General features: G+C 33.1%; 1 protein-coding gene across 1 annotated transcript in view; it reads right to left on the bottom strand.

The window, feature by feature from the left end:
• The window catches only part of LOC127834356 (otoferlin-like), a 194057-nt gene that overhangs the window by 3084 nt on the left and 178661 nt on the right, over positions 1-12312 (bottom strand). The window contains exons 42-44 of the mRNA XM_052360117.1: positions 5511-5701; positions 4906-5087; positions 54-154 (exon numbers count right to left, since the gene is read on the bottom strand). Of these exons, the coding sequence (XP_052216077.1) occupies positions 54-154; positions 4906-5087; positions 5511-5701 (474 nt within the window). The remainder of the gene's footprint in view (positions 1-53; positions 155-4905; positions 5088-5510; positions 5702-12312) is intronic.

The raw sequence follows: 12312 nt of genomic DNA, 5'->3' as shown, positions 1-12312 counted from the left end.
AAATTATTTACATAACAAAATAAATCGATGAAATTTTTAGAGATAATACTCACTTTGGTTTCTCCAGGGGGTCTGGTTCATTGCGACCTTGACCTGCGGGATGTTTCTCGGCCTCGTCTGACGTGAACAGATGGAGCTCTGCCTCTACCTTGCCCTGCACGTGGAATAATGGATATAAATATGAGTCTTGCTCTGCAAAAACGGGGCTTAATGCATGTGAGAAAACTATAATGCCAGATAAGCCCAGAAAATATTATCTATGTTCTGAGAATTTAGGGTTAAATGCATGTGGGTGATGTGTTGTCCCAGATTAGCCTGTGTGGGTGATGTGTTGTCCCAGATTAGCCTGTGTGGGTGATGTGTTGTCCCAGATTAGCCTGTTTGGGTGATGTGTTGTCCCAGATTAGCCTGTGGAGTCTGCACAGATTAAACAGGGATGACACTTTTCGCCTTCACTGGATTTTTGCTGAGTAAAAAAAAAATTAAAATGAAAAATACAAAAAAAAGAGATTATTTCCCTTATTAGCCTGTGCAGACTGCACAGGCTAGTCTAGGACAACACATTACGCACATACATCAAGCCCAGTGTTTTCCAGAACAGGGCTCATGTCTAAATTAGGGAAAATGGATGTGAATAAAAAAAGAAATGAACCACATGTTTATAATGGACGTGAATAAGAAACAAATAAACAACATGTTGCACAAGATGTAAAGCAAGGGAGACCACTGAATAAAAGGAGGTCAAAAGCAATTAAAAAATAATTATATCTGTACATTGGTATTTCTGGACTTGTATTATAATACGCTTTTCAGTAGTATAATTTTTTTATTGGTGGACTAAAATTTTATTTCAGTGAAAATATAAGAAATTTAAAAATATATTTTTTCCATCAATAACATTCAAGTTTAAATAACTGTTCCCGAAAATTGATAAAACAACTTTCTTTGCGTACGATGTACTGATTATGACACTTTTGGGGGATTTTTCATTAACCGCTCGTGAAATAAAATTGTATTTTATTATGTAAAGCTATAAAAAATATCCTCTAAACATTTTAAAAGTGGTTTAAAACTTATTGTTGAATTGAATACATTAAATTGATTGTGGTTGTGTTCAAAATTATAACTTAACAACATCACATTTTCAACTTGGCATTATTTTTGCTTTTAGCATTGCAATATAATTATCATTTGAATTGTGATAAGAGATGAAACAATGCAAAGTATTAATTCTGAAAAACAAAATCAAACAAGAAAATCCAGTAATGCAAAAATGTGGTAGAAATTTATCTTTTATAAAAAAAATCATCATATAAATCTCATTTTTGGTACATGTAAATGGATGTTTTTGATATTTGATATGTGGATGCCATTTTAGTGGCAAATCAATCAAAATGACCAGCATTGGGCCCCAACCACACCCAAACACTTAACATCATAATGCTAACATGAACTTCTGTCAGCCTCAATGGGCAATGGTCCCTGAATTATATGATTTTATTCAAATTTCAGAAATAAAATTTTCAGAAAAAAAAGTCATCTAATGGTTACAGTGAAAGTAAAACTGGCCCCCATAATGTGTCCCCACCATCTGCTGATCCCTTGAAATAATAGCTGGTCCCTGTAAATAATAGCTTAACCCTTAAGTTTGTATTACCAAAGTCGATACCAACCATATTTTTGTTGTAAAATCTGTATTTTTATCAAATTTATAGTCCTTTTAATGGTCATAGTTTCAAGTGGTCCTTACTGAATCAAGTTTCATGACAACTGCCATCTTTCATTTTGCCCTTTATGGCCTTAAAATTTCAATACTATTATTCCAATGTACTGTGACAGTCGTTTACCAAACTTTACTTTATAATTGAATTTTCTGTTCTTTTAAATCTACGTTTTTTGTTATACCAATTCAAGGGTTAAGCATCTAATATATCTTATATAATATCTTTAAAGTAATGTATACTTCATGATGTCCATCACTTTAGTTGTTGAAGTAAAAAAAGGATAGAATAATTATAATCCATAAAATATATTCAAATCATAGTAGAAGAAAACCAAGTTTTATGCATGTGCCGTAATTATCATCCCAGATTAGTCTGTGCAGTCTGCACCCGGCTAATCAGGGACACCACTGACAGCTATTTATGGAATTTTTTGTAACAAAATGCAAGTCTCTTTCACGAAAAAAATCCAGTGAAGACTGACAGTGTTGTCTCTGATTAGCCTGTTCTGTCTGCTAATCTGGTACAAGCACATGCATTAAACCTGTTTTTTCCAGAGACTGGCCGTCATTTTGTAATCCCTATATTTCCTGATAATTTCAAACCAAATACGTCTGCATACAATTTTTGTTTTATTTTTTAGTGACATTACAACAACTTTCTTTCAATTACATTATGCAAAATATTATTTAAATTCTGGAAACATTTTTTTGCATTGTTTATTATTTGTTTGAATGTTTAAGGAAATATTATTGGCATGAAAAACATGGATATTTTTGTTCTTTTGTGTGTAGAAAATCTGGATGTTTTATTTTTGAAACTGAATTTCTAAGAGTAGCTTTAGAAAGTACGGGTATTTAGTTATTAAAATACAAAACCATTTTCTTGATGGAAAGTCACACACATTTGGTAATCTGAAAATCTATGAAGAATCAGACAATTCTTCCTCTTCTAAACACACAATAATTTTGTTGATCATTTTAGAATCCTATTTTAATAACCCTTTATCACTTAGATACGTATTTTGATGCATTTGTAGTCCCTTAGAAAGTTACATTTAATTTAAGACCTTTCTTACTGAATTCAAGTTTCAAAGGCTTCATTTCCAACCCTAAGTTACTGATGAGCAGCAAACAGCATAAAATCTAAACAGAATGTGAGTTACCTGCAGACTGTTCTGGTTTTATGCTGGTTGCAAAAGCCATTGTCATGTTGTTTCTTCATTTTAAATGCCATAAGCCTTTATTTTTTATCTAAATGTGTCCTTTATTTTCAAAGTCATTTCAAATTAAAGAAAATTGCTTCCTAAATGTCTGTACATTGTAAACTATTTTATATAGAGCCTACAGTGTCCTTTATTTTCCTCATTATAACTGTTTATCACAGACATTAAATTAAAAAACAATCTCATTAAATCTGTGTTTGCATGGTGAAGGGAAGTTTGCTGCTTTTGGCGCACTTTAAGCACCTTGCTTTTCTTGAGAACATCCTTTAAAAAAATACAACTTACCATACAAAAACCCACCATTTCATAATCATCCATTATATTGTTATTTTAATCCGCAAGATAAATACAGCCCAAAATAAAATTATTGTTGAGTGATACAGTACACAATCATAGTCTAAAAGTCTGTAACCATTAAATACACATTAATTTACAATTAACATAAGAATATCCATGATTAATTTAAACATTAAGAAATGGAAAGAATTAACAGATTAGTGGAAAGGCAGATAAGGTGGAAATTGTACACAGCGGAATATAAATTTCAGCCTTGCTCTAGGAAAATGGGGCTTAATGCATGTGCATAAGTGTTGTCAGAGATAAGCCTGCGCAGGCTAATCAGGAACAACACTTTCAGCTTTTATGGAAATTTTTCAAAAAGGAAATCCAGTGTAGGCGGAAAGTCCTTGATTAGGTTAATCCGGGACAACACTTTACGCACATATATCAAGCCCCGTTTTCTCAGAACAAGTCCAAATGAAATCAAAACTTATTCAATTTCGATATGCAACTGCACTTTAAAATACTTTAATCTTATAACACTTTGAAATAAACTTGAAATATACAATTATCTAAGTTCTGTGTTTGGCGTTCGTGAAAACGGAAGAAGAAAAAGTATTTTAAATGCATACAGTTGTAATGTTGAGTGCAGCCTACTGTCTACATTATATTATATATAACCCAGCATGTGTAACATCTTTCCTATACATGGCTGGACATTTATCATAATATTGACATTATTCAATGTCAACATATTGTACCACTACAATCCTTGCCAATTATTTATACTAATAAAGCGGGGAGGGGTGGGTGAATAAATCTTAAATCGCCAGCCGCTTTACTGGGTAGATAATGTGGTTGGAGTCATGCCTTCCATTCCTTGTAAGACAGCTGTCAATGTCTCACAAACCATTATCTGACAGAACATTATAAACAACCTACAAGTTATTCCTGCGCATAAATAATTGTGACATCTTGAACAATCAATAATATTTACATACATTTCAGGTTGACACTAATCCGAATTATATGTTAATTGCTCTTATCTCCCCCATGCTAAAAATGATAGTCTTGCAGAATTACATGCTTATGCAAATTTCTTCTCGATTAATTATGCCATGGGTTGTGATGACAAAATAAGATTATGACATGACAAAAAGCAAGATGATCGCGATCATTTTTACGATAATACTGACATATAACGATATTAAGCTTAGTCTTATTTCCAAAACATTTAACCCTATGCGCAACAAACATGTAAATTTATTTTCTTTGGAGCTTTATACATTTTATAATTGTAAAACTTAACAATTCTCAAAGTTATTTGCAATATTTACTTCTTAGAATAAAAAACACGCGCGATATCCCTTTCATCCACAAAATTCAGATATTATACATATAACTCTCACTATAACACTTAATCTATGCCAGCTTGTAATGGGTGTTATTTTCTATTTCCAGTATTTATTAAGTTTATAAAAGATGTTCATACTTAATATTTCTTTTTCTTGCACCATAAAAATAATTTGTCATGATATTATTAATAAACTTAAAAAAAATTAAAATGTTTTGCCTCTGTATGACATTTGTTTTCAAGAATTATGTCCCTTGAATATTTGTTTTCAAGCATTATGTCCCATGCATACTTGTTTTCAAGCATTATGTCCCTTAAATACTCACAGTAAGTTCCAGTTCATCTGTCTGTTCATTCTTCACAGCAAAGGGCCACCAGCCTTTAACGCGCTTCTGTTTGAAAAGCGACATCTGTGGAACACTACCGTCATTTTTCAGCATGTTAAGCGTGCAGAGTTTGGAAGATTTAGCTCCCCTGGGGAACCTGTTCAGGTCCAGAGTTAGTGCCCCTGAAATTGCAGAACTGCGTAATAAAATGACAATTTTATTATATATTATTTTTTTACCATTAAATTTAATTCAGACAGTGCAAAATGTTCTGATAGGAATCGTCATTAAAATTTAACATGCATTTCTCTGATTTCTGTTCATTAAAGATTAAACACATATACAATGAGCATTTAGATGTATAATTGAGCCGTTCTCTGTGAAAAAGGGGTCTAATGCATTTGCATAAAGTGTCCTCCCAGATTAGCCTGTGCAGTCCGCACAGGCTAATCAGGGAAGACGCTTTCTGCTTTTATGATATTTTTTGTTTGAAGAAAGTCTCTTCTTAGTAAAAATCGATTTTTTGTGGGATTTAGTGTCGTCCCTGAGTAGACTACACAGGCTGTTCTGGGACGACACTTTGCTACTTTTTTTAACCTCCTTACCCAGGAAATCATCTGCCGAAAAATGATCTGCATCCCAAACCTGCAGATTGAGTCTTGCTGGAATCTTAGTCTCGGTCTCATCCCACGAGAACAAAGTCTCCTTTCGCGAAATCACAATTTTCTCTTCCGCCACAAGGTAATCAATTGGAAAGATGAACCTCCAGTTGAAGTTACCTTCGCCTGTTAGAGAGCTGGAAAAAAATGCATCACAAATTTGGCAGAAATTAACGAATAAAATCTACAAAATTATCACCGGTGAAAGTTTAATCAAAGTTTGCATTGTTTAAGATGAGTTTAGTACGGAAAATGCTGAAAAAAGAAGAAATTATGCTTCTGCAAATCTTTCCAGAATGGTCATCTACACATTTAGGTTGACAAAGGCCCATAATTTTGCGGCCAACATTCATTCCTATAAAGGTCATCTACACATTTAGGTCATTCCCCTTTAAATATTTAAGACAAATCCCTCGATTTGAAAAGTTGAGTTCACAAAGTTTCCAATATATTAACAGACATTAGTGCATTGCGCAGTGCCTCATAATTTAGGGGTGCATAAAAAACAACTTCAAGTGTGAAAAAAAGCTGAGGTTCAAACATTTACGCTCTATAAATTATAAACTATGAAATTATTTCCAATTATTCGCAATAAATGTTTGAGAGATATTTTACCATGAAATCATTTGCTATCCACCAGTAATCAGTTAGGAGCCCATTTTGTGCAAAGTTGAAGCACAAATTTACATTTCAAATGATGAAGACCTATAATTACAACAAATGCATTAATTTTATTTCACTATAGTTTGCATCTGATTAACATAACGCTGGATGCAGGATTATAAAAACTTGTACACAAAATATTCCTTTTCTTGAACTTTTTTCAGTTAATGTCCAACAATTGACAATACCGTGTTGTTCAAAGGGTCAAGTTTCATTTTATTATAGAGGGCAGTGAGAAATATAAATCAAAACCACCTATGACAAATATCCCCTAATCCGCAATGGAGAAAACTACCATCTTGATCAAGTATACATTAACTTGTTGGGTTACAAAAATAAATCAAGATTTCTTTCAATTAAAAAAACAACTTTGTCCTCAGAGATGTTTTATTGGACTGTTTAATTTTACAGGCTATCAAACTAGTGTCAATTTCATGTACTTTACGGTTTACTTTCTAAGCATGAAACAGCCGTGATGAACATCCACATATTTAAATCTGCCATTTCTTCTCAAACTTACAACACTTTTTGTTGTTAGTTTAGATATATTTCAAGTATGGTACACAATAAAAAGAGGCATTTAACTGCAAACTAGTCAAATTTTCATAAAATTATATGTATTTTAGCACAACATAAAATATGTTTTTCCATTTTTTTTCGGCGTAAGCTGTATTAAGCCAGCTTTTCACCTTAGCCTGACCTTTGTTAGCGTCCGATAGAATTCAAATAAAACTTCCCGCGGCCAAGTACAGATGAATACACTTCATTGACTGCATTGGCTGATTTGAGAATACGACCAGATCATTGGAAACATGTCCGCGTCTTTGTAACACTGTTTTACTGCGTGTTCAGCATGAAACAATTTTATATCTAATGAAAAGGCTTAATAGATAGAACAGTTTTACACTCAATCTTGACATCAATACAGTTTGTGCGTCCACCTTTTATTTTCAGAAGATTTTCAGCGCGAGAACGTTTGCACTTAAAGGCTATTTTCTCATATTTATTACTAACTTCCATATTTCTGTCAACATGTTAACATGTTAAAGTATAGAGAGCAGTGGAAGCGAAGACTCACTTTAATGCATTGCATTTCAACTCGCGAGGTTTATCGGGTCAATTTGCGGCCACTGTGTGTGAATGTTAGAGTTTACATACAGGTCATCGCTGCGTCCCTACCCTATGTGCTGATCGGAGTTCGCGGCCAGGAAAATAATCGTTACATAATAAAGACGCTATAGCGTGGACTAGGTGAACTGGAGTTTTCTTTAGACCAGACAGATGTTAAATGAAGATATCCAGCGATATCATATGGTATGTCAATAATAGATTCTTAATGTGTTTTACAACAATACCATGATAAATATTATTTTTAATTAATTTAACAAGAATTATGCCATCATATTGACTAATGAATTAAGCAGGAGCGCAATGATTCTCGATACTGTTAAAAATCGAATCAAATAGCAACGCCAGACAAACCACTAAAACAGGTTTGTTCGAAGAACGCTCGTATTAATATTAAAAATATATACGGATACTTCACGTGTGGCCGGTTGACTCATATGTTTTAATTTCACTTCCATTCTTCTTTTGGTTTTCTGTTTTGTATCTATACGTTTATGACCAGCAATATGTAATAATGTAAAATAAGCCGCGAAAACTCCGCGTATCATCCCGTACTGCGTTTGCTGCAGCTAAGAACTGCACAGAAAAAGACATTCGCTATCTTTGATCTCATTCATTGAAGTCTTTACCTTTCATTAACTGCAACCGCAATCAACGCCGTATATCTTTTTAAAAGATATTTCTTGTTAAATATGTTTTTGGGACAGTTTGTGTCTATTCAGAATTGTTTTCAGAAAAAGACAAGTTTTACTATTTTAGTGTTTCAAAACATATTAAACACAAGGAAATGACTAAAATGATTTTTCCTTTTGATGTATCATTACAATTTCATGTACCACAGTTATAACTTTTTAACACTTGTATTGTTGCAATTAAAATGTTTTATGTACATGTGTTTTGTTTTAGACATATTTAGTCATTATATACATCATGACGCTGTACATAAGAAGTTTTACGGACTTGATTACAAATTTTTCGCTTTTCAAAGAAGTAGTTGCAGACTGTTATATCATAGATTTTTGTTTAAAGACAGTAAATTTAGTACATTTTAGCACACACAAAAAGACAATTATATTAAAAGGGCCTTTTCACAGATTTTGGCATATTTTGAAGTTAGTCATTAAATGCTTTATTTTGATAAATGTAAACATGGGATCTTAAAAGCTCCAGTGAAAAATCAAGAATAAAATTTAAAAAAAGGAAAAAAATGTATCACGCAACGGGGCTCAAACCAGTGAATCCCGGAGTCCTGGAGTTAAAACGCATTAGCCCTCTCGGCTATTCTGCCGAGTGTTCATGCAGGACGTATTTTATACCTTATATAAGCAATCTTCGTAGTTTCGTAAATTTAAACGACAACAACAGAACTCTCCAAATTATTCAATCGTTTCGCGTTGCAACGGTTTATAATTTTTAGGTTTTAAATCGTCAAAAGATGCATATAATGGCTATATTAGACTATGGTAAATGTCCAGTAATACTATTTCCTCACAAATATCATAACTAAAACGAAAATTTGCAAATCTGAAACAACTGTTTTCAATTTTGTCAATTTACCAAACCGTGAAAAGATCCCTTTAACATAGATTTAGGCTACATGACAAATTATTTGATGATGGCAAAACATTATGTTTTAGACTTAAGGTAAAGCATTTTGCACAGCATTGTGCAAAAAAAAGCATTGACATACAAGAAAACGTTTAGATTGAAGGAACTACTTTTTGTCTGTTCAAACTATGAGACACTAACAATCATAACACCATGTAAAAGGTCTCATAAACACAATTTTTTTCAAATAAACTTTTATTTTTTAATATTTAATTATTAAATATACAATACACAACTGACCTTAAAATTTCTATTGCGAGGGATTATTGTGAAACTGTTATATCTTCTTAACATTTTATTATGAGATACAATAGTTTCACGATTCAATCTCTTATTATGTTCCCTAAAAAATACATGAACTGCACAATAGACCTTAACTAAACTATTGCCATAATTATTAAAGTCTTTGTCTATATAATAAATCATTTGTATGAAAACTCAATTAAAACACCTGCATGTTTTTTATTTTCAAAACAACTTTTTAGGTAACAAGAATTAAGTTTTTTGACAATTAAGAAACAAAATCAGTCCTCATCATGGTGTAAATACAAAGAAAAAAAACTGATTTGCAAAATGTTTTTCCAGGTGTCACTTAGTTTCCACCAAATTTAACGAGTCGAATAGGTCACACAACATTAAAAAAACTGTTGATTTCCACCTTAATTTCCTTAAAAAAAAGCTCTAAGTCCCCATAAAAAATGATGATTCTTCTGAAGCAGAAAAAATATTCTTCTGACATTTTGACTTTCAATTCTATTGCAATGAAAATGTGATATCATGTCTCTTGATTCACATGTGAAAATACAGTCATAACATATGCTTCAGCTAGAATCATCAAGAAATTTGACCCTTAATTTGACGTGTTTAGGAAATATTGCTTCCCCTCAACTCAAGATTTTTAAACATTTTTGCATGCATCAACTATGGACAAAGTATATCAAATGGCCAAAATGTTGTAACTGATCCCCAGCCAAGTTAGAATGTTGTCATGCAAAGCTGACCCCTCCACCCAGACTGCAGGTGGGGAAATAAAGCAATTTGTACAACATTTAGTAGTATGTAACCTCCTGTGATGGATGTGGAAATTAATCCTGCCAAGTTGTATAGATTTACCATAAGTTGTTAATATTTTTGACATTAAATGGTTACATGAGAATTTATTTGGATTATTACATACAAAGATGAGAAATGGTTGTTTCATTACAATGATGCAGCAAATTTGTATGCAGAAAATAGCTTCGTAACGGTCTTGAAAGAGAAACAAGTTTGCAAAGTTGAGCTGGTCAAATAATAGAAAATAAGCCTTCACCACTCAGAGAATTCACTTTGATGTGTCTGCAGTGCCTTAAAAAAATTGCATTAAAAATTAAGACCCTTCTTTCTAGGCCTAAGTTTTGTAAGCCTACATTTTCCATCTTAAGATACTGATGAGCAGCAAAACAGTATAAAACACAAACAGTCTGTGAGTTACGTGCAGTTTGTTATGGTTTTATTATGCCGGTTGCATATTGTCATTTTCACTTTCCTTTAGATAAGGAAAGAGTTAGAAAAATAACAATTATTCTTGCTTTTAAACAATGACACATCCTTCAATAGAAACATCAAAGAAAATTGCAGAATATTAAAAAAAAACCTGGACAACAAATCTATAAAAACAGGTTGCTCAGCTCTGAATCTTTCCTAATGCTGTCTTTTATAAGCCGTGTGCACTTAACGTGGACTTAAATGGACTTGACGACCAGGATAAAACCCTGCCAACCAGCAGACTAGTGTCCTCATAACATATGTTTATTACTCTCCAGGGGCTAAAGGGATAAAGTTTCAAAACCTTCCATGAACAAAATTAATTGTCTGGCGCACAATTATTTCATTGGTCTTTGTATTAAAATTGGAAAGCAGAAAATCCAATTTATTCAAGCCAACTGAGGATTCGGAGGATAATGCATTGTATGATCAAATTTCAATGAAGGTATGTATAAACATTTATGGTGAAAAAAAACAAAAAGTTCATCAAGGGAGACAGGGGAAAAATGTGAATGTGCCTCATACACTTTTAAGAGAAAGTCGCTGTATGTATGTATGACAATGTAGATGATGGATTTCTTCTTTAGTTGAACAAGTTTTATTAAAATTAAACATGAGTTAGTATTTATGGCAGAACTTATATTTATAATTATACCTCATCCCTCCTACTTTCTTCATATAAAAAGGGAGAAGACAATAATTATATGTATTACATCTTACTACAAATAGAAACAAAATCAAATTTAAAAAAATATGGTTTCTAGAAGGCTGTGCATAAACCTAAGGTGTGCTGATATCACTTTTCTATTTCCTTTTAGGCGAGGTAAAGGTTGGTACCTGGCACACAATTGCATGCACGTGCCATCATGAACTGGAAATGATGTTGATAGCATTGTTACATTTAACCCTTTCAGTGCTGGAACCGAATTTTAAGGCCTTTGCAAACAGTTTGGATCCTGATGAGACGCCACAGAACGTGGCGTCTCATCAGGATCAAAACTGTTAGCTATTCTGATAGTATTCTTTGAGAAAAAATGAAGAAAATGCTAATTTTAGAAATTCAGCAGACAACATTTTAGCAGACGACAAATATCCCAGCATGCAAAGGGTTAAATGTCTTCTGTGGATTGTAAACCTCAAGGTTAAGAAGAAAGCTTTTTGGTGCATTATACAACCAATTTAATGAAAATGCTGCTGCTAAATACTAATAACAAGAGGGCCTGAAAGGCCCAAAGTCGCTCACCTGAGATAACAAGATATTATTGGGACAAATCTTCTGACCAAGTTTCACGAAGATCGGAAAATAAATGTGGCCTCTAGAGTGTTAACAAGGTTTTACTATAGCCGTATAAGGAAAAATGCCCCGCCCCCTGGCGGCCATGTTTTTCAACCAACTGGCATCATTTTCGAACTAGGCCAAGATATCATTGGGATGAATCTTCTGACCAAGTTTCATGAAGATCGGACAATAAATGTGGCCTCTAGTGTGTTAACAAGATTTTGCTCTAGCCATATATAGCCATATAAGGAAAAATGCCCCGCCCCTTGGCAGCTATGTTTTTCAAGCAAACGTAACCATTTTTGAACTCATTCAAGATATCATTGACACCAATCTTCTGACCAAATTTCATGAAGATTGGACAATAAATGTGGCCTCTAGAGAGTGAACAAGGGAAATGTTGACGTAGTTTAAAATCACACCTACTTAGTCTAAACACATCAAACCATGGTTGACCTTGAATGCAATTCAGTCCTTGTCTTCTTTAAGACACCGTTAGTTATCAATGCAATCATAGTCAACCAGTAAACAAAAATTTATAGCCAC

The sequence above is a fragment of the Dreissena polymorpha genome, chromosome 6 (assembly GCF_020536995.1).
Source record: "Dreissena polymorpha isolate Duluth1 chromosome 6, UMN_Dpol_1.0, whole genome shotgun sequence".
Classification (NCBI taxonomy): domain Eukaryota; kingdom Metazoa; phylum Mollusca; class Bivalvia; order Myida; family Dreissenidae; genus Dreissena; species Dreissena polymorpha.
The sequence above is the reverse complement of the archived record's forward strand: the minus strand, read 5'-3'. Positions and strand labels throughout refer to the sequence as shown.